This window comes from Podospora pseudoanserina, chromosome 1, assembly GCF_035222485.1.
Source record: "Podospora pseudoanserina strain CBS 124.78 chromosome 1, whole genome shotgun sequence".
Taxonomy (NCBI): domain Eukaryota; kingdom Fungi; phylum Ascomycota; class Sordariomycetes; order Sordariales; family Podosporaceae; genus Podospora; species Podospora pseudoanserina.
The window spans coordinates 3,381,165-3,400,414 of NC_085920.1; the positions used below are offsets into that span (position 1 = coordinate 3,381,165).

The 19,250-nt window shown below is 53.2% G+C and overlaps 6 protein-coding genes across 6 annotated transcripts; 3 read left to right on the forward strand and 3 right to left on the reverse strand.

Moving 5' to 3' along the window:
• Positions 1-174: 174 nt before the first annotated feature.
• Positions 175-2,032, forward strand: QC764_109640 (uncharacterized protein). The gene is made up of 4 exons (XM_062942231.1): positions 175-232; positions 366-532; positions 739-937; positions 1,064-2,032. The coding sequence occupies exons 1-4, from the start codon at positions 203-205 to the stop codon at positions 1,727-1,729; spliced, it is 1,062 nt and encodes a 353-aa protein (XP_062805162.1). The 5' UTR covers positions 175-202; the 3' UTR covers positions 1,730-2,032.
• Positions 2,033-3,228: 1,196 nt separating this feature from the next.
• QC764_109650 (uncharacterized protein) lies at positions 3,229-5,497 on the forward strand. Its single transcript, XM_062942232.1, has 2 exons — positions 3,229-3,798; positions 3,875-5,497. Exons 1-2 carry the CDS (start codon positions 3,652-3,654, stop codon positions 5,024-5,026), a joined length of 1,299 nt encoding a protein of 432 aa, XP_062805163.1. The 5' UTR covers positions 3,229-3,651; the 3' UTR covers positions 5,027-5,497.
• Positions 5,488-8,643, reverse strand: ERB1 (Ribosome biogenesis protein erb1). Its single transcript, XM_062942233.1, has 6 exons — positions 7,870-8,643; positions 7,454-7,806; positions 7,123-7,399; positions 6,765-7,068; positions 6,073-6,707; positions 5,488-6,020 (listed from the first exon to the last, which is right to left on the reverse strand). The coding sequence occupies exons 1-6, from the start codon at positions 8,268-8,270 to the stop codon at positions 5,642-5,644; spliced, it is 2,349 nt and encodes a 782-aa protein (XP_062805164.1). The 5' UTR covers positions 8,271-8,643; the 3' UTR covers positions 5,488-5,641.
• On the forward strand, positions 8,496-10,673 carry QC764_109670 (uncharacterized protein; the record flags this gene model as incomplete). The annotated part of the gene is made up of 4 exons (XM_062942234.1): positions 8,496-8,699; positions 8,763-9,200; positions 9,254-10,554; positions 10,611-10,673. The coding sequence occupies exons 2-4, from the start codon at positions 9,137-9,139 to the stop codon at positions 10,671-10,673; spliced, it is 1,428 nt and encodes a 475-aa protein (XP_062805165.1). The 5' UTR covers positions 8,496-8,699; positions 8,763-9,136.
• Positions 10,674-12,450: 1,777 nt separating this feature from the next.
• ERV29 (ER-derived vesicles protein erv29) lies at positions 12,451-14,312 on the reverse strand. The gene is made up of 4 exons (XM_062942235.1): positions 13,740-14,312; positions 13,542-13,654; positions 12,979-13,472; positions 12,451-12,924 (listed from the first exon to the last, which is right to left on the reverse strand). The coding sequence occupies exons 1-4, from the start codon at positions 13,898-13,900 to the stop codon at positions 12,787-12,789; spliced, it is 906 nt and encodes a 301-aa protein (XP_062805166.1). The 5' UTR covers positions 13,901-14,312; the 3' UTR covers positions 12,451-12,786.
• A 2,365-nt stretch (positions 14,313-16,677) lies between these two features.
• On the reverse strand, positions 16,678-18,287 carry QC764_109685 (uncharacterized protein; the record flags this gene model as incomplete). Its single annotated transcript, XM_062942236.1, has 4 exons — positions 16,678-17,103; positions 17,169-17,812; positions 17,873-18,009; positions 18,065-18,287. The coding sequence occupies 4 exons, from the start codon at positions 18,285-18,287 to the stop codon at positions 16,926-16,928; spliced, it is 1,182 nt and encodes a 393-aa protein (XP_062805167.1). The 3' UTR covers positions 16,678-16,925.
• Between the last annotated feature and the right edge of the window lie 963 nt (positions 18,288-19,250).

Genomic DNA, 19,250 nt, shown 5'->3' on the forward strand with positions numbered 1-19,250 from the left:
TCACGAGAACCTTCATCTCCCCGCCAATCAGGATCGGTCTGTACTCAGCATAAACAACTTTTTCTTGCCCAGTGTCTCCTAGAGCGTATGTCTTGGGATGGCACAGCACATGGTATGTGTCTCGCACCGTGTCACTCCTTCTGCAGAGAGGTGTTCCGTCCGCCCCACCACCAGGCTACGCTACGCCGCCGGGTTTAAGGCCATGGTGGCAGCTGTTTGTACTTCTGAAATCGTAAGGACCGCCCAGCATCTGGATGAAGGTATTTCTGCCCGAATAAGAGACTTTGCAAACTAGCACTGCCAGCCGGCCTGACTGGCACCCCCAGTTTCCCCACAACCAAACATCTCGATGTCTCTGGACCCAGCCGGGGAGGTTGTTGTATCACATACCGCCTGAGCTTGCGGGCATCATGGCCCGGCGGCACGACGAGAGGGGTGGCGGGAAGGCGGAGAACAATGATTCTGACTGCGAACTGAAGCGTGTCAACGGGTTCTTGCGTCGATGCGTTCTGGATACCAGCGGCCCGGGGCCGTGACAACCCTCTCTCTGCGATACCGGCACCCGCCTGGTCTTTTCTCTGACCAGCTCCCATCGTGTGACCTCCACCCCCCCCCATCGTGCACTGGTCACTCTGTGTAACCCGAACCCAACCCCCGAACCACACCCCTCTCTCGACTGCCGGTGGGGCGCCATTTTGTCGTCCCCATAAAGCATCCTGCTTCCCCAGCTGTCCCCAGCGGATCCTCCATCCCAACCCCAAGAGCACACACCACCAGCACGCTCGGCTTTTTGTTGAGAAGCATTTCGCCCCACCGTCGTTGTCGTCCCTGGCTGCTGCCCAGTCTCCGGGCTGTTCCCCGTCATCCGTTGCCTCTTCAGATAACGCATTCTCCCCGCGTTCCCTCGCGTGTCAATCCAAGCTTTCTTTCCGTTAAAGTGAGCAATCCTCCCTCCTCTCCTTTCCTCTCAACATCCTCAACCAACACGATGCTGACCAGACATTGGTCAGACGAAGGCTTCCCAGCCTCATCCTCGAGCACTCACATTCACCAGCTCGCCCAGTGCCGCACACACACTGCCATAATGTCCAGCAACGACCGTAAACCCACACCCAGCGAGGATTGGAGCGTTATCTCCAGAGCGGAGGCGAGCGACTTCGTCGACGAGACTCACACTAAGGGGAGAAAACCTCACTTCAATGATGACAATATCCCATCGGGTCGTATCGGTCACGATGCTGCAACCTCGTTCGAAGAGGAGCTCGACGCCGTTGCCCACACCCAACGGGCCATGTCCAACGAGGACTCCACCGAGACCGCCGGGACCGATGACACCCAGATTCGGGTTGATGATGCCGCCGGTCAAGCCTTGTCGATGCAAGCAACCTCTTCCAACTTTACCCCCAACGCCACATACCCCTCACAGGCCGCCTCCACCCCTGACAGCTTCACTCTCTCCTTCGCCAACATGGAGCTCCACCAGGGCATCTACTCCCACGATGTCGAGCGCTGGGTGGGCGGTGCTGGTGCTCCCCGTCTCGTCCAGCACCAGGCCCCCGTGAAGAAGGGTTACTCATCCAGCGTGGCAAGCACCAGGAGCGTTGTTAGCAACAGCAGCTGGACCCACATGATGGAACCCATTTCCATGCACGAGCAACTGAGGTTTGCTGGAGCTTGGAGCAACGAGGCTCTCGCTCCCTATGGTGCTCCGCACCCCGCTGGCAATTAGTCGTCGCTTGCCGTCTAGAAAGGTCGGCCGGTAGACTGGTTGGTCTCGCATACTCGACAAACATCCCTCTCAAGACTCAACCATCAACTTCTGTCGTCGAGTACCATCACTGCCCTTCGCGCCCTGTCGCTTTCCAACCCGACCTCTCACGTGTCAAGCTGCCTTGTCGACCGAAGAGTCAGTCGCCCTCGTTACTAATGACAAACATGTTTCGCTCATCATTGGCGACCGGTTGCCAGCAGTTGCATCTTCTCAGCCGTCCTTCCCGATTGACAAGCGCTCGTCGCTTCGCCAAGTCTCCGCCTTGCCTTCGGTTTGCTTTTACCACTCGGGCAGATTCTGATCGGTAGCAAAGCACCCATCATCCACCGAGCTGTTCTCGTATCATCGTGTCAGCCGGCCGACCTTGTCATGCCAAAAAGTCGATGCTGTCTCGTCCTCGAAAGACTCATCCGTTGCCAGTCTCGGTCCATTATCGCCGCCAACAAGACCCCGGTCCTCGTCGGAATCCTACTGAAGCTGCTGCAAGACATTGGCCTGGTCGATTCCTTCTGTCAGTTTCTTCTTTTATCTTTGCGTTGTTGGATTTTATCGTTGTCGTTCAGTTGTGGCTTTTTGCTTTCGTTGCTTCGATCGAGCTTGTCGTCATGAGGTTATCTTTGGTATTGTTGTCATGGCTTGCATTGTCGTTACGATGTTGCGTTGTTTTATCATCGCCGGGTTGCCTTGTGGTTGGTTGTCGTCTGTCTTCGTCCGGTGGTCAAATTGATGGGTGGCGTCCTTGATACCCTTAGGCTCGGAGATGGGGCTGTGGCGTTCTCCTTTATTTTCATAATCTCGCGAAAAGGATAAAAAAATAGCACACATCCCTGTTTGATTAAGAGAAGGTCGGAAGGGAAGGCCGCGAGGGAAGGGAGGGGAGGGGGGATACGTTATCATTATCATGCCGGCATGAAGATAGGGAGGCAGGTTCTCTCCATCATCGATCGGTTCGCTAACATTGTCGACATGCATTTCGGGAGAAGGGGGAAATGGGTAATAGGAGTGTATAAACTGACTTGGCTTGGCTATCTGGGAGTTGGGTTAGAAAGGAATGAAAAGGAAAGGGGGAAAAGGGTCGGAATAAGCAAGCGTTTGTGTTTTGGAATTCTTTCTTTTTTTTTGTTTGTCAAACAGATTGTTTTATCATACCTATATGGGATTTTCTTTTTCGTGTTTTATCTGAGCAATCAAAACAATCGAACTCCGGTTCCTTCTTTTTTCTTTTCTTCCTATCAGCTCATCCTTTGCCACCCAACGGGCCGGTCCAAGCCGCTCGGCCGGGATCTTCGACGTTCCCGTCCATCTGATCTGTCGGTGCTTGCATGATAAATCCGCTTGGACTTTTTCCATACTTCAGTGTGGGTGTGGTGATGCTGGTGTACGAAGTAATTATAGGTCAACGACTGGTCACCCACTCACGCAACCTTGCCGTTCTCAATCCCCCCCCCCGCCCCCCCAAAAAAACACTTGTTTTTTCCACAACTCCAGTTCTCCACCGATGTTCCCGGGTCCCGGGTCGGTTTTGTGGATGCGGGGATGGTAGGATGATGTGGTGATAGGGTAGCATTCGCCAACGGTGTTCTCCCGCGGTGCTCCATCGTGCTAAGACGTTTAAAGCCCATGAAAAAGAAAAGCCAAATTCCGAATGGCAACTCCTTGGGTAAAGCCGGTTTAGCCTGATATGTTGCCGTCACGGTCAACTCGTGGTGCCGTCCCGATGGATACTACTGTTGCCGTTCCGATGGGGGTGGTGTTGTTCCTGCATCTTGTTGCTGTAGTGGTGTATAAGTAGATCGGTAAGGTAGGGTAGGTCGGTGTGTCGTCGAGATGGAAGGGTAGGTAGGCTCGCATTTCCCATTCGCCTCGTCGTTGTCGTCAAAATGGCAATTCTCCGGGGTTTCCTCCTCGGCCTCGGCCTCGCTCTCGCCGGTGTTGTTCAGGGCCATGATGATGGCAGTCAGTGGGTCGATCTATGGGCTTCGATGCCTCAGGAGGTAGAACCGCATAATCTGCCGCCTGCGCCGTTTGTAAGTTCCTTTTCCACATCAAACATACCTTTCTTCTTGTATCGAGAGATTCTTGCTGACCCATCCCCTGTTCCAGACCGGCGAGGACTCCATCTACACCAACACCACCATCCGCCAAACCATCCACCTCACCCAACCCGCCCCCCACATCCGCCTCTACCTCTCCAACGAATTCGGCGGCCCCTCTGCCGATCTCCACATCTCCGCCGTCACCATCGCCCTCCCCCTCAACGGCACGGCCGGCTCCCCCTCCGTCCAGCCCAGAACTCTCCGCCAAGTCACCTTCTCGGGCGGAAGCAAATCCTTCACCATCCCCAACGGTGCCATCGCCATCTCGGACCCCATCAGAAACCTCAACGTCAAAGCCGAGACCAACCTCGCCGTCACAATCTACATCCAGCAAGGCCAGCAAGGCAAGCGAATCTCCGGCCACCCAGGCAGCCGAACAAGCAGCTGGTTCATCAACGGCGACCACACCAAAGCAGTCGACTTGCCATCCGAGGCGGTGAGGGTAGACCGGTGGTTCATCCTCTCCGCGGTCGAAGGCTGGGTAGACAAGAAAAGAACCCTCGGGAGCCTGGTCATCATCGGCGACAGCATCACCGACGGCCGCGGCTCAACCACAAACGGCAACGACCGTTGGCCCGACCAACTCCTCCGCCGGCTCGAATCCCAACGTCGCGGCGGTTCAGGAATGAGCGTCATCAACCAAGCCGCCGGAGGCAACAGGGTCCTAGCCGACGGGCTCGGACCCAACGCGCTGGGCCGGATAGCAAGGGACGTCCTCGCTCACAACGGAGTAAAATACGTTGTCCTTTTCGAGGGCGTCAACGACCTTGGCACCGCTGCCGAAGGCGACCTAGTCAAGACAGGGGATCGTCTCATTCAAGCTTATGAGCAGATCATCACCCGGCTTCACGGGCGTGGGATTGCCGTGTTTGGGGCGACGATCACGCCCATGAGCGGGCCGGGCCAGGCGTATGGGGAACCGAGGAGGGAGGAGCAGAGGGTGAGGGTGAATAGGTGGATTAGGACCAGCGGGAGGTTCGACGCGGTGATTGACTTTGACAAGGCGGTGAGGGATCCGAAGAATGAGACGCGGCTGAGACCAGAGTATGACACGGGGGATTACCTTCACTTGAACCCGACGGGGTACAAGGCCATGGCCGAGGCGGTCGATTTGAGGTTGTTTGAGAGGTTCAGGGATGGGGTGTCGAGTATTGTTTAGGAACCCAGAGAGAGAGAGAGAGAGAGAGAGAAAGAGAGAGGTCAAGTTAAGGCTGAGGAAGTTAAATTGAATGTCGGTGGAGATGAAGCTATGGGTTAGGGTGGGACAGTAGGGCACACTAAGTGACAAAAAGTAATGAGGGGAGGGAGGCGGAGAAGGACAAACTTACATATGCACCGAAGGTCCGCGAAGATCCGAGGTGTCCGGCTTATATAGCTTTCCAAATACTATTATGCACCGTCGAGGCACACGTCAGACTCAAAGTGGTGTGAAAACGTATGGAGATGGATGCTTACGGTATGCAGTCAAATGTTGACCAGGATGCTTTCGATGCTTCGAAAGTCCAAGACAGGGATCTGTCACCTTATACCCCATACCACCAGCGGCCCAACGATTGACACATGGCCCAACACATGATAAGACCAGATATGCAGGGTCGCATTACAACGCTTTCCTGCCAATGGTAAATACAAATAGATATAATGGTATTTAACTCTCAAGACCTTTTATAGCCCCAAAAACTCCGCTCCCAGGCAGGCGTGCACTACTTCCGTACAACAAGTGTCTCCTGATTCGCCCCCCTTCCCCAGAACCAATCCAGACTCCCCAGCTACATTACATCCACAACCTTGCCGTTCCATCCGCTCCGGCAGACACACACCACGGTTCTCTCGGGTGCCAGTCGATATCCACGACACCCACTTGGTTGACAACCTTGTGGCCCTTGAGTTGCTTGACTGGCACGATTGTAGGGCTTTCAAGCTGGTCATTGGGCACCTTGCCATAAAAGATCTGCAACGTGCCGTCGTCACTGGCGTCTGCAAACAACGGAAGTCCGCCCTTGTGGAACCGCACGGCGCGGATGGCCTTTGGATGGAATCTCATTGTCTTGTGTGGCCGGTTGGACAAGTCAAGGTCGTGCCAGAGCAACCGCCTATCGTAACTGCCGACAATCAAGTGATCGCCGCCAGAGTGAATGTCAAGTGACGAGATCCTGTACATTCGTTAGCGAGTCTCATCTATCAGTTGGACGTTGGGCAGCATACCATTTAGCACCAGGCTGGACAATTTTGACCAACTCCACCTTCTGAAGATCATAGCACCGCACTGTGCGCATCGTCGCAACGAAGAAGAGTGGCTTTAGCGGGTGGAACACCACAGTCTGTGCAAGACCGTGGAGTTTCCGGAAAGGAATCTGGGTAAGGTGCTTGGACAAGGTGTGAATCGCCACAGAGCTGCGCTGGCCCTCGGGGGACACTGTTGCAAAGTGATCGCCTCTTCTGTGCCAGGTAATGACCTTGACAGCGGACCTGACTGTGACCCTGACAAGAACACCTGCGTCTTCAAGCTTGGTGCCAGGTCTGGCCCACTTGCCAGCAGGCTCCTTACCGGGAGCTGTGGCTGGTTGTTGACCGTTGGTTGCGTAGCCGAAGCCAGCAGCGAGAACATCACGGCTTGCCTGGTCAAGTGTAGGCGTGACGCTCGAGTGTGGCGGAACCATCAAGAAGACATCCTCACCCGCAGAAGCAGCAAGGACAAAGGCATCCTTGGTTGGTCTCCAGCGGACGGTATAGACTGGGTCTTCACTGCTCAACTTCACAGACCATACTTGCCGGCCGGTCAACAACTCCCATACGCGCACAGTGCCGTCACTGCCGCCTGTAGCCAAAGCCACACCGGTCTGTTGGTGGTCAGCATTTTGTCATATGTGCCCACGTATAATCAGAGGAAAACTTACAGGGTCAATCGCGACACTTCTTACCGTGCCCTCGTGGCCGCGGAAGATGGTCTGGACAACGGTAGGGAATGGCTTCAACTCAGCAGGCGAAGGAAGCTTGGGAAGAAGCGAGTTGGGGTCAATGTTGAGCCTGTTTTTCCGCACACGGGGAGCAAGATAAAGGTCCATGCACCGTTCGAATCTCTCCTTGACCAAAGTGCCCCACGCAGGTACCTTGCGAAGAGAGTTGAACTTTTGAGGGAGGAACTCCTTCTCGCGGTCCTCGGGGTCAGTCTTCTCCCACTCTTCGCGTTCTTCCTTTGTTCTGTGAAACTATTAGTCTGTTTGCTTGGGAACAACGAAGCTGACCGTCACTTACGGCAAGTATTCCTCAGGAGGATTGTAACTCATTTCATAGCCAGGAGGTGGGAGCTTAGGCGCAGGAATGTGCATAGGATTTGGTGCCGCTGGCTCCTCATCTTGCCAAATATCGAACTGAACCTCCTCCTTCTCTTCCTCCTCTCTTTCACGCTCCTCAGGAGGCTTGTAAGGAAGGATTCTGCCTTCGCGAATGGCGCGGACCAATTTCATCACCTGCTTAGCCTCGTTCTTGGATGGCAAGAAGCGCCTCTTGGGTTCGGGGGCCGCGCTGAGGGCTGTTTTGAGGTTAGCTATGATTCAGTTCCACCAATTGACAGGCGTTTTCTTACGCATCGTTTCTTGCTTGGAAGTAAACCATTCGACGGTATCGGGATATGGGTCATAACCCTCGTCAGGAACAAGACCATGCTGGACACGACGGACCAGCTCCAGCTCCTCCTGTGTAAGATTGAGCGGGTTTCCGGTGTTGACGTCGGTCAAACCAGTCCAGCCCTTGGGGACCTCAATGGTATCGAGAAGACTTTGCAGCGCATCGCCAGTGGCTGGGCGCATAATCTTCTTGCCATTGATGTCGTAGCCGATGTGTGGGTAGCTGTCGTAGAAGCTGAGGGGGATGTTTCCTATCGTGTTAACGGGGCCTTGGGCATCTGAATCGTCGGAATCGTAGACTGGGTCGATTTCACTGTTGACGCCCCCGTATTAGCCCTCCATTTCGCACTCCCTAGGTTGCTACTTTTCTACGTACTCGTAGACATATCTCTCTCCACCATTGGCGTCCTTCACAACTTTGTAATTGCGATCCTCCTCCTCTTGGTGCTTTGGCTTTGGGTCAACGCCCGGTTCCGTAATTTCAAGTTCCTCGGCATCCTTGCTGAGCTTCCCCATTTCATCATCTGACGGAATGTCGTCGCTCAAGAGCGCATCGTCATCCCCCTCTTCCTCCTCCTCCTCGGCGTCCTCGCTACCTTCGCTGACCTCGCTTTCGCTGTCGACATCGTCGATTTCGTCGGACGGAATGTAATCCTCCTCATCTTCGCTGGCCTCCAAAACACCGTCGAAAAGACCATTTGCGAGCTCGTCGTCAGACTCCGAGTCGGATTCCTCGTCCCTCGCCTTGCGCTTCTTTTCTACCGGTTTTGACTTCATTGTGCTGAAATTGATGGGTTAGGATGTCTGGACTGGTTACTGTCGCGCTGCAGCCGATGGCCCCAAAATTTCCATGGACAATCTTTTTTTTTAGCGGATTTCTGCCAATCTTTGGAGTTTTGGCGGGGCCCAGCTCGCTCACCGCTTTTGTGCCGAGAAGCTAACGTGATGCACTAGCCTGTCTGGGACAAGTCTTGAGTGAGCTCTTGAGAAACTCAAACCCCACCTCATCTGAACTTCTCGACTGCATCTCGAAGGGACTCGAATGTTGAACTCGAGATGAAATGTTTTGGCCCCAAGTCATACACCTGGGGCATGTGTCTTCGCGCCCGCGCCAATCACCAAACATGCCAGGCTATGCATTCGAACAAGCAATCAACCGTACTCCCACTGACTACGGACAGTGAAAAAGATCCCAGTTAAAGCAGCGTGAGTAACACATGTGAACCTTGATAGCCAAAAGGCGAGTGCTGACAAATGATACACTCAAAGTGCGGCTCCCTTTATGTATATGACTGCAAGATAGGCCTCCCCTCCAATGACCAGCGGGAGCACGATTGAGCCGTTTTACTTTCACGGAACTTATGAGACGCATTTGGACGATCCTACGTGGGGAGGCTTGTGGTACGAATCCTTTATAGGTACCCCTCGGTTACGTGGATTCGGACAAACAGGCCATGCTGCCCTTCAGCTGATATCCCAACCAACCCGTCCTTTTTGTTTATGCTTGCTTACGTTGACCGCCATCTTAAACCTTGTAACCTACCGTCCGACGGTTCGCGTCTGTCGAGCAAGTTGTCAACTTAATTATCAATCAACCATCTGTCGATACATATCTATAAGCGACACTCTGGGAGCCACAAAAGATGAGCACAAACACTGCCCGCAAGGCCGGCGAACAGCCAAAGCGTCGTGCCTGCGACGAATGCCGTATGCCGCCCTTGATGATCTTGCTTTGAGGATAGTCTTCTGACTCTCTACAGGAGGCCGAAAGCTCGCCTGTTCCAAAGAAATCGATGGATGCGCTCGATGCAAGCGCGAAGGCATCAAATGCGTCTACTCGCCTCAGAAACCCATGGGAAGGCCGAGAAAACGAGCACATGTTAAGATTGACGCCACTGAAAACACTGAAACCAATGCTCAGAAAGACAAGCCAAATGTCGTTACCGCAGAGACTGCACCAGCCCTCCCGGCCCTCACGGCGAACATCACCCCTATTCCACCTTTCAACCCCGACGACTTTGCACTTCCAGAGTTCGACCCAACCCTCGCCATGGATCTCGACTTCTCCTTCCTCGACATGAGCAACGCCGACCTCAACTTCATAGACATCATCGACCCCTCCACTCAATTCCCACCCAACCAGTACCTCCCCACTGACCCTCTCCCACAACACCTCAACCCATTACCCCCCATCGAGCCCATCAACAAAACCCCTGTATCCGAGCCCCCAGGACAGTTCTTCGCCTTCGGCACCGACCTCGGACAGATCGATTTCAATTCTTCCGCCTGCCAACAACCCCCCACCAGCCAAGCACCCGAGATCTCCCAAGAAGACGTCGCCAAAATCTTCTCCATCCCCAACAACATCCCCACCATCCCCGACGATTGTTCCATCCCCAGTCTTTCCCCGGGAGGGAGCTCTTCCTCATCCTCCTCCTCCCCCAGCGCCGACCCTCATTCCAACGACCCCCCAACATGCAGCTGCCTAGCCTCGCTGTACCTAGCAATGGAATCAGTAAAAGTCCTCCCCAAATCCATCTCCCGCGCCATGCGCATCACCCGAGCGGCCTCCCGAACAGCCCACGACTCCATCCTCTGCAAAGTCTGCAGCGACGTCCCCTTGTTCAACCCGGATAACCCGGGCACGTTGGCCAAGCCGCCGATGGTGTCGCTTCAGTCGCTCATGATGCTCGGGGCTCTGCTTCCATCCCTCTCGAACGCGTACATGAGGATATTGACAATGGTTGATCAGGAAGCTGCTGCTGCTGACAGGGAAAGGCGGAAGATTGTGTTTACGCTTTCCGAGTATGGGGGTTTGTGGGGGACGTTGGCCGAGCAGGAGCCCTACCAGTGCGGGGCGGCGGAGAAGCTGGAGGGGAGGGTGATGGAGGCGGGGTTGTGGAGGTTGACGGTTAGGGCACTGCTCAAGATTGATGTTTATGGGGTGCAGGATGTGGAATGTAGGGATGTGAGGATATTGGGGTTGAAGGATATTATTGGGATGATGGAGGAGAGGTCGAGGAGGAGGCATAGGTTGATGGATGAGTTGGTCGAACGGGGGTGGTGGGAAGGATGAGGGGGTATGTGAAGTTGGGGGTGGGGAGGTGGGGGGAGCAGCCGACTTGTTTGAGGATTATTGATATTGCTAAGAGGAGTATGGAGGAGTTGATTATTCCTTAGGTTGGGGGAGGAGGGGTTGATTGATATGGGAAGGAGGGGGGGAGGCAAGAGGTTAGAGGGCCGCAATGTCGACTGACTATCTCGAAGATGGCTTCAACATGGAGGCAACACGCTAGGGGATTACTTGGGTGGATCAAGGGTGGAAAAACGAGCCACGAGATGGCAAATACGGTGGACTACAGGACAACGCTGTGTTTACAGTTGGATTCAACATGTTATCACAAAGACTGTTTAGGATGGAGGAGTGAGAAGCACGGGAGACATCAAAGCAGGGGGCTCCCTGCTGGGCAGGTGCTGTGGTGTTCAACGAACTTGAAGGCGTTCCGGACAGGATGTTTGCTTTTTACCCATTGGGAGTTACTGTATAATAATATACCGTAGTCTTTGTTTATCAGATACCAACAGCCACAACTCCATACACACCAGCCAACCACCACTCACTCCTGTCCTTGACCATTCGCCATCCGGCCCTCCACTCTTCCACCCCACCCCATCCATCCCAGCCCCCACCCACCCTTCATAACCCCATTTTCCTTGTTCTCTCTTTCGCACCTCGTCAAGGCAGAACACGGCTCGTCGCAGTCGTTAAGCGCGTCCTTGGCTGACTTAGAGTGTCTGCGGGGGAGAACCTCGCAGGTTTGAACACAGTTTCGAACAAAAGATTTAATCATCTCATCCGCTGCAGATTACGGTTAAAGAAGGGTCTGCTAACGAGTTTCTCATGATTATGAACATTATAAAAATCCCAAGAGGGCGTTTTTTTTTCGTGGCTGGCCTTTGCAGATAGGTTCTGTGGGCAGCGAGCTTTTTTGTGGTTTTTGCTGCTGGTTGGGGGTCAGCTTCACGCAACCTCGAACCTCGTCAGTTCGAGTCCAGCTTCCAGCAAAGAGAGGATAGGAAAGGTCTCGAAGCAAAATCTCAGTTTGCCTTTTTCCAACTGAAGGAACTGTGAACCGTTCAATGACCTACAACGTTATGACCCCACAGTTTCTTCAAGAAGTGAGCAAGATATGTATATATATATATATGGCTTTAGCAAATCAAAACCGAAGGCGTGGCATGTTTGACATGTCAAACCGAAGGGTCAGCAAACCAGAAAAAAAAAAAAAGGTAAAAACTACCAATACCGGTTTTTTTTTTTTTCGTAACCGGCTGTCTATATTGTAGATAGCTGGTGAGCTTTTTATATTTAGAACAAACGGTGTTCTATTCTTTTCCAACTCTCGATGGCGCTTGTGGCATACCCTCATGAAACCAGTCCAATTCCAAGCACCTTATGCCTCCCTTCTTTTTTAACAGCATCTCCTCACCCCAAACTAACCCCAAAGCAGCCACCCATCACAACAACAACCCCCCACCTCATACCCCAACCAATTCCTAACCCAAAGTACTGGTGATTTGTCCGCAGCGCAACGGTCAAACACGAGCGCACTTTGGGGGGGTCACGGACGTATATTAAGCTGCCAAAAGTTTAGGATTCGAGTCTCTGTTGCAGCACAATTCTTCTTCTTCACCTTGTGAACCGTTTCATGACCCACGAGAACCAAGCGGAGAATATGCGGCAACATGAGGACTATGACACACCAGAGTGTCAAAAAACAGAGTGTTTAAAAACCGACGTAAACAGGTTTTTCGTAACCAGCTACCTGGCCAGTAGTTGGTGAGGTTTTTTATGTGTCGCTCTCTTTTGCATTATTCAGGTGAATAGAAACAATTGAATTTCAACCACGTCAACTAACAACCCAAAATTGACTCCAACATACGAAAACACATGTTTGCTGTTCCTAAAACCATCAAGAATTTTCTACATGTCAACAATTTTCAAATGAGAAGAGAAACCGGATAATAGATAAAAATGATGGATGAAGCTACGCCGGTAACATGATTTGCCTGGCCAATTGCATCTGCCCTAGCTTTGACCAACTTGACGCCCTCCTCTCGGTTCCCTTTGCTTATCCTTCCCCCCGTCCTTAACACCATCCTTGGGCCAATTCTTCTCTTCCTCTTTTTGGTATCCTGTGTGCGTTGTGTTCTCATAATTTGTTGTTTTGTATGCGGGAGATGCAATGAATCACGCAGTGTAATTCCAATGACAAGACATTTCGCAATGTATCTAGTACACTTTCTTCTTCTCGTCGATGCTGAACTGGCCGGGGCCGCTGTTGACCAGCAGGAGGAGACCACCGACAATGGAGAGAATCTGGAAGAAATCGTACTTGGCGAAGTCCTTGTGGGGGTGGTGCTCGTGAAGCTGTTCAATGGGGTTAGCGACTGGCATCTTTTGCTGACTCGGAGAAAAACTCACAGTCCAGAAGTTGTTCACAATCACGTTGAACACGCTGAGAATGACGACCAACAAGGTGGCGCTGAACTTGGCCTTGAAACCAACAACAACCATCACGCAGGCGGCCAGGCCCAACAAGCTGACAATGATGCGGAGAACGGACCACTCGCCAGAGAAAACGAAGCCGATGAAGAGGAAGATGAGCAGAACACGACCGGCGAGCTGGAAGTACATCTTGCGGTCCTTCTCCTCGAGCTGGGGAAGTCCGGCAAAGGCCTTGGTCTTGCGCACCCACGAGTCGGAGAGAACCATCAGGAGACCACCCATGACCGACAGGTTACGCAGGAAGAAGTTGAGGTCAAAGATGAGACCGTACCCGAGAGCCTGCGTGACAACTACACCCATAAGACCGCAGACGGCGTACTCGGAATGCCGGCGGATGATGACGAGGGTTGAGCAGATGGCCATGACGATAACGTTGGCGATCAGGAAGAGGTGGGTGAGACCGGAGGGAACTAAAAGACAAGGGTGTCAGTCCTATTGTCGCGAAGCGCATTGCACAAGAGTTCCCTAGAGCCACGTACTGTGACGGTAGTCATGGAGGTAAAGAAGCTGGTCGTTCCATTGTGTTATTATTCTGAGAGCGTCTTCGATAAAGGTCACGACGATGAGGAAGCGGCCAATGGCGGGAAGGAAGCTATTCAGGACCGAGGTTAGCGATCAAGCCCAGACCCGACGGGAGAAGCCCTCCATATCCGGAGTAGCAATTGACTGCGACATACGGCTTGATAGGCTCGCTGAGGGTATCCAAAAGATCCTCAATCTTGCTGGTTTGCTGGCGGATGGTGTCCAGAGGACTCTGTTCCACCCTCTGATCGATGTCTCCGCCAAAGGGCGCCGGCGCGCCGATGCCGTAGCTGCCCTGTCCTCGCAATTGCGCCATTGAGACCGTGTCGGCGGGGGTTACTGGGGAAGAATGGTCGGGTCAGGCGATCGCAGTCCTGCTGGTAACAATCCGGTTGTTGCGAAGGTGAAGTTGTGACGGGAACACCTTTGGATTTAAGGAGGGGTCCGCTGGGATTAGCTTTCGTGTGCAGCTTCGGGTGGATGTCGGCTTGGGCGACAGGGAAGACGGGGATATGGAAAAGATGAAGAGTGCGCCCAGGCAGAAGAGAAAGGATCACGGCGAGCTAATTCACTACCGGGTGTTGCGAGCGAGACGCTTGTGCTGGGGTTGGTTTGTTGGAGTGGTGAGATTTTGAGGTTCTGAGCTCGGATGGGTCTATCTACAACTGTGTCCTTAACCAACGTCAACCCACGGCCACCGCAAGGAAAGGGCGAGGATCGTGGGTGGGAGGCGTAGTGGGGCCGTACCCCGGGCTTAGCCGCTACAAGTCGACGGTTCATCCCTGAGCCGTGCTGAACGCTAGGCTTCAGGTACCCTCTAACAGGAGCTACCTCCCCAGCCCCGCTCCAGGAGTTGTTTCGCCAGTGGCCAGATCGAACAAAACACCCGAGGCCGAAAGAAACCACCGCCTTGACCAGTACGCTTGTTTCTTTTATTCTTCTGTGGGTTTATTTCACTCTCCGAGAGATGCTAATTGTATCAAACGGAGCTAGGCATCTGTTCGGAACCCGCAGCTTCGGGCACCCAGCAAAGATGGACGTCATCGATTCTATTGGACAGCTTCAACCTCACACATTCCTCGAGGCACCCACTCACTCTCAAGACGTGATGCTATCAAATGGATTGAGTACCTGCCACTTCCGAGTAGCAGTTTATCTGGCCACACTTCCGCCGTATGTGTCCTGGGCGGACGGCTAAGTATGGATCCATTGCTCCAAAAGCCCGCAGGTGATGCGGGGGAGGTGCAGTAAAGGGTAGGTATCCTTCCGGGCGGAGACCTCGGGTCGGCCCACCGTTTCCGGCCTTCTTCGGAGGGTATAGCTCGGGCCCGTTCCTGGGTACCGGCTACCTAGCGCTGTTGCTCTAGATAAACTGCATCTCCAGCCACCATTTCCATTCTATAATATTCCTTGAAAATTGGTGCTGACCTGACTGGACACTTCCCTCAATCAACTGATTGCGAGTCTCAGAGAGACGTGCTTGAGCGGCTGGCTTTGACCTCGGTCAAGACAAAGAGCAACATTTCATTGTGTTCTTCTATGCTGATCGTTTTTGTTTCGCAGAAAACTTTTCACAAGAGAAAAGAGCAAATTGAACTACAAGCGACGGCAAGCCTGAGCATAGAAGCCTACTCACAGAGAGAAGGACTAGTCAAATCCTGTCATTGTGTTCGGCTTTTGGGTCGAGGCTTTATCTCTTTTGACAAGCAGTCAACACTGATTGGCCCCTCCCTTTCTTGTCAAAGATCAAAATCTTCAACGACCCAGCACAGAGACCCGGGCTTCTGCCAAGTAACATGAAACACCTACTACCGAGCAGGCCGCCCCGAGCCACCGGTATCTTTTCCCCTCATCGGACCGAGTCCCTTGACCTCTCCTTGTCTCCCATGTGGCAACGGCGAAGCCGCGCAAAGGAAGCAGCTCAACTTTCCACGTGTGATCTTCAAGACCATCGCCGACAAATCCTGCCAACTTGATGACCTGCCAGGAGGGAGGCAAGATCTGATGTCAGTGAAACAGACCAAAAAGAGATCAAAGTAACACGAACCACAGTCCAGACACTATGCCCAGCTCATCCTTCAAGAATAAGCGCCCATATCAAGTGTTGGCCACATAGTCTAATAGAAACGAAACATGATTGTGCCATGACCACACAGCTACCGGGACTGAATTCCGTCGGGACACAAGAACATCAGGCTTACCACGCCATTGAAACGAGGTCTGACTTGACCCCCAAAATAATCTGTAGCCAACCAGAGGGTAAGACTACCGCACCAAATTCCCGTTTAGGAAGGCCGAGATGGGGGTGGGGGAAGTCCAGTACACACACCTCACCTCCATCAGAAAGACAGAATTAAAACGCCTCACCCGCGATGTGAAAAGTGGGAGAGAGGCGAGCCCGTCCGCCCGTCAACTTTACATATGCAAATCATCGTGCTCCTGTGTCTTCAGCGAACATGTCTAAGCAGGTTACGTACTCACCTCTCAAGTTAGGTGTATGCTAGCGAAAGCCAAGAGCTCTTGATTAAAAGCTCAGGTACAGCCGTTTGTTACTAGCTGAAGAACCAAAATCGCACCTAAATAGCCTGATAGACTTGCAGTGCTTGCTTACACACACATCCCCAGAAATAGCCCCCCTCCCTTGCTCCACTTTGGCCAAACTCCCCAGATTTCTGGTTTGAGAAGATCAATAAGCGATTCAGCGCGGCTATTTCCATCTTCTGTAGGGTAAATGTGCCGTATTGGCACTTATATGATCACGCAACTAAACATCCAGATACGCACACTCCCAGCTGATGTACGCTCGGCAGTGCTGGGCTCTGCCATCCCAGATACAACCTCGCAAAGGCCTGATCAGCGACCCTCCTCCCACATCCCACCTCGTTTGCCTCCCGCATCCCACTGGCTTGGGCCAACAGCCGGGTCGGATTGGGAGGTGTGAGATTGGGGATGCAAGGTATGGGCTTCATCTCAATTTGTTTCCTCAATGTACCTCATCGTCACGAGATGAGAATAACTCGCTCGTCAGGGGTCAGCATCTTTGGCGGCCCATTCGGCTTGCCTCATGTTTTACAGCTCAAGCAGCTCATCCAACGATGCGATGGTCGTGTGAATTTGAACTCATGTAATTCAAAGACTCGAGAGTCATCACGGTGTATCAAGCATGGAGTAACCAAACACTTGAAATTTACATCCAAGCCCCTAGAATAAAATCATAACCAAGGACGCCAAACCCATGTCTCAATCCCCACCTTTCCCTTCCAGTGGTATCTACCCATCTACCCAAGATTATATACCAAGCAGAAAAAAAAAGAAAAAAAAAACCAGAAAAAAACACAATCTTACTTCCTCCCCCAAGTATCTCCCTCAGGATACCTCGGCGGCGGGCTCCCCGTCACCCCCTGGCCACCGCCACTATCCAACTCAGCAGGCGCCTGCACCGGCACCGGCACCGGCGGCGGCGGCGGTGTATATCCAAAAGGAGGTAGATACCCCGGCTGCGGACTCGCATGCGCAGAACTACATCTCCTTGTTAGCAACCAAACCCATCTCTCACCACATCAACACTCGAGAGAAATACTCACCGATGCCCAAGCCCATAACTCCCCTCACTAAGCCCCGTATGCTGCTGACTGACATACCCCGGGTGCGCACTCCCCGGCGGGCTGCTCCCCATCCCAGCATGGTATCCTCCCCCTCCACCGACAACCGGACTCCCATGTTGTCCAAACTGCCCATAACCCCCCCCATCACCAAACCCAGGAACGGTACCGCCCCCCCCCGGACTCTTTGGGTTATAACTGGCAGCCTCAGCCATACTATTCCCCCTCCCCGTCCCAGCAAAGCTCTTCCGATAAGCCTTATCAAACCCACCCCTCCTCCCACACAAGTACAGCAACACGGCCGCCAGTACCACAACCGCCGCGGCCCCAATCGCAATCCCCGCTATCGCTCCCGGCGCCAGCCCCCCTCCCCCATTGTCGTTGTCGCTATCGCCACTAGGAACAGGACTCGCCGTCGGACCATTCTTAGCACTCTCGGTAGGAAACGGCTCCCCCGGCTCCAACTGGAGCTTAGCCTGACTGGCCAGAGCAAGCTGGGCGTCAAACGTGGCCGTGGAATTCGGGTTTATGACTCCGATCATCTGCCAGTCGGTGCAAGAGTTTGGAGCGGCGCAGTAGAAGAATATGGGGAGGGTGTCGTTTACGCGGACTTCGTAGGAGGGGGGCTATACAGAAAGGGGGTTAGGACAAGATGGGGGATGTAGAGGGGAGGGGGGAAAACATACCGGATTGAGAATAGCCTGCGGATTAAACACCCCCGTCCAGAACCCTTCCGTGTTTCCGTTTACGTATTCGTAGGGTATGCACGGGAAGCCGAATTCTGCTCGGGAGACGCGGTGGCCGCCGGGGTAGAAGTTGAACTCTGCAGAGACAACAGCGTTAGTATATTGTTTGGACAAGGGGAAGGGGGAACGGACTGATGATATCCCCAACATTGGCTGTTGTTTCCTTTGGTGTAAAGGCGTGCCCCTCAAGACCGACAGCTATTGTTCTTGTTGCTGGGGGGGTTGAAGTCGAAGACAGATCGGAAGCTGTTGGTGTCGGGGTTGGGACGACTGATGATGTGCTCAAATAGGTCAACTGAGCCATTGCTGTGGTTGAGAACGCAGCCAAAAGGCTGAGAGTATGTAATGAAACCATCTTGTGTGCTGATATATACTGGTGTATGAACACCAGGTATATGGAACTCTCCGTGTTGCAAGAAAAGAGCAAAACCAGAGCCGTTAAACAACCGCGGGTAAAACGGGAGGGGGCTTCTGCCTTAAAAGGTTTCCCTCCTCAACTGCTGACTGCTGCGCGTTTGAAGCCACCAACAGCGGTGGGTGGGTGGTGGTGTGGGTGTGGGTGTGGGTGTGGGCTATCTTCCCACTCGTCGAAAGGCGTAGCAAAATCAAGGTGGGGAGAGAAGAAGAAGAAGAAAAAGAAGAAGAAGAAGAGAGGGGGGGTGTGCAGTGAGTCTGTCTGTCCTGGTGGCAAGGATGTCGGCACCGGGCCTCTCGATTGCTGGCGAGCGAGCCTTGTCCTCACTCGCAGGGAGCTGAGAGTATGTGCTCGGTAAAGTCAAGATGCAGAACCAAATCACGGCAGTGGACCACAAACCTCCTAGATTTGGGGCAGCCGACCATTATGAACAAACCACCACCACAGATACAACCACATCAAATCGGGTGTCGCCATCACCCACACAGACAAAGAGGCTCAAAAAGACGGATCACGGCTGCTGCCTCTGTCCCGCGCCAAGTGGAAGACAAGAAAACGTGGTGACTAAACAGTCACAAAGAATCATCACACAAAGGGGTCTAGACTGATGTGGCGGAATAGCAACATCAGGATAGCCTTGGCTGGAATCCCCCCATCTCCTACTGTCTCTTTCGAGATTCGAAGCAAGCCCAAAATCTGACGTGCCTGTTGTGAGCAGCAGCAGCAGCAACAGCCAAGATAGTGAGATCCCTTCCTGCCAAGGGGCCCTCTTCATGGCCCGACAAAAATAAACAAATAAAGACATAAAAAGGCTACCAACACTCGTTGGAACCCCATCCCCAAATCTCAACTGTTTCGTCTATTCTCTCTTCTGTCCCACAGAACCAAAGGCGAAGAACCTCC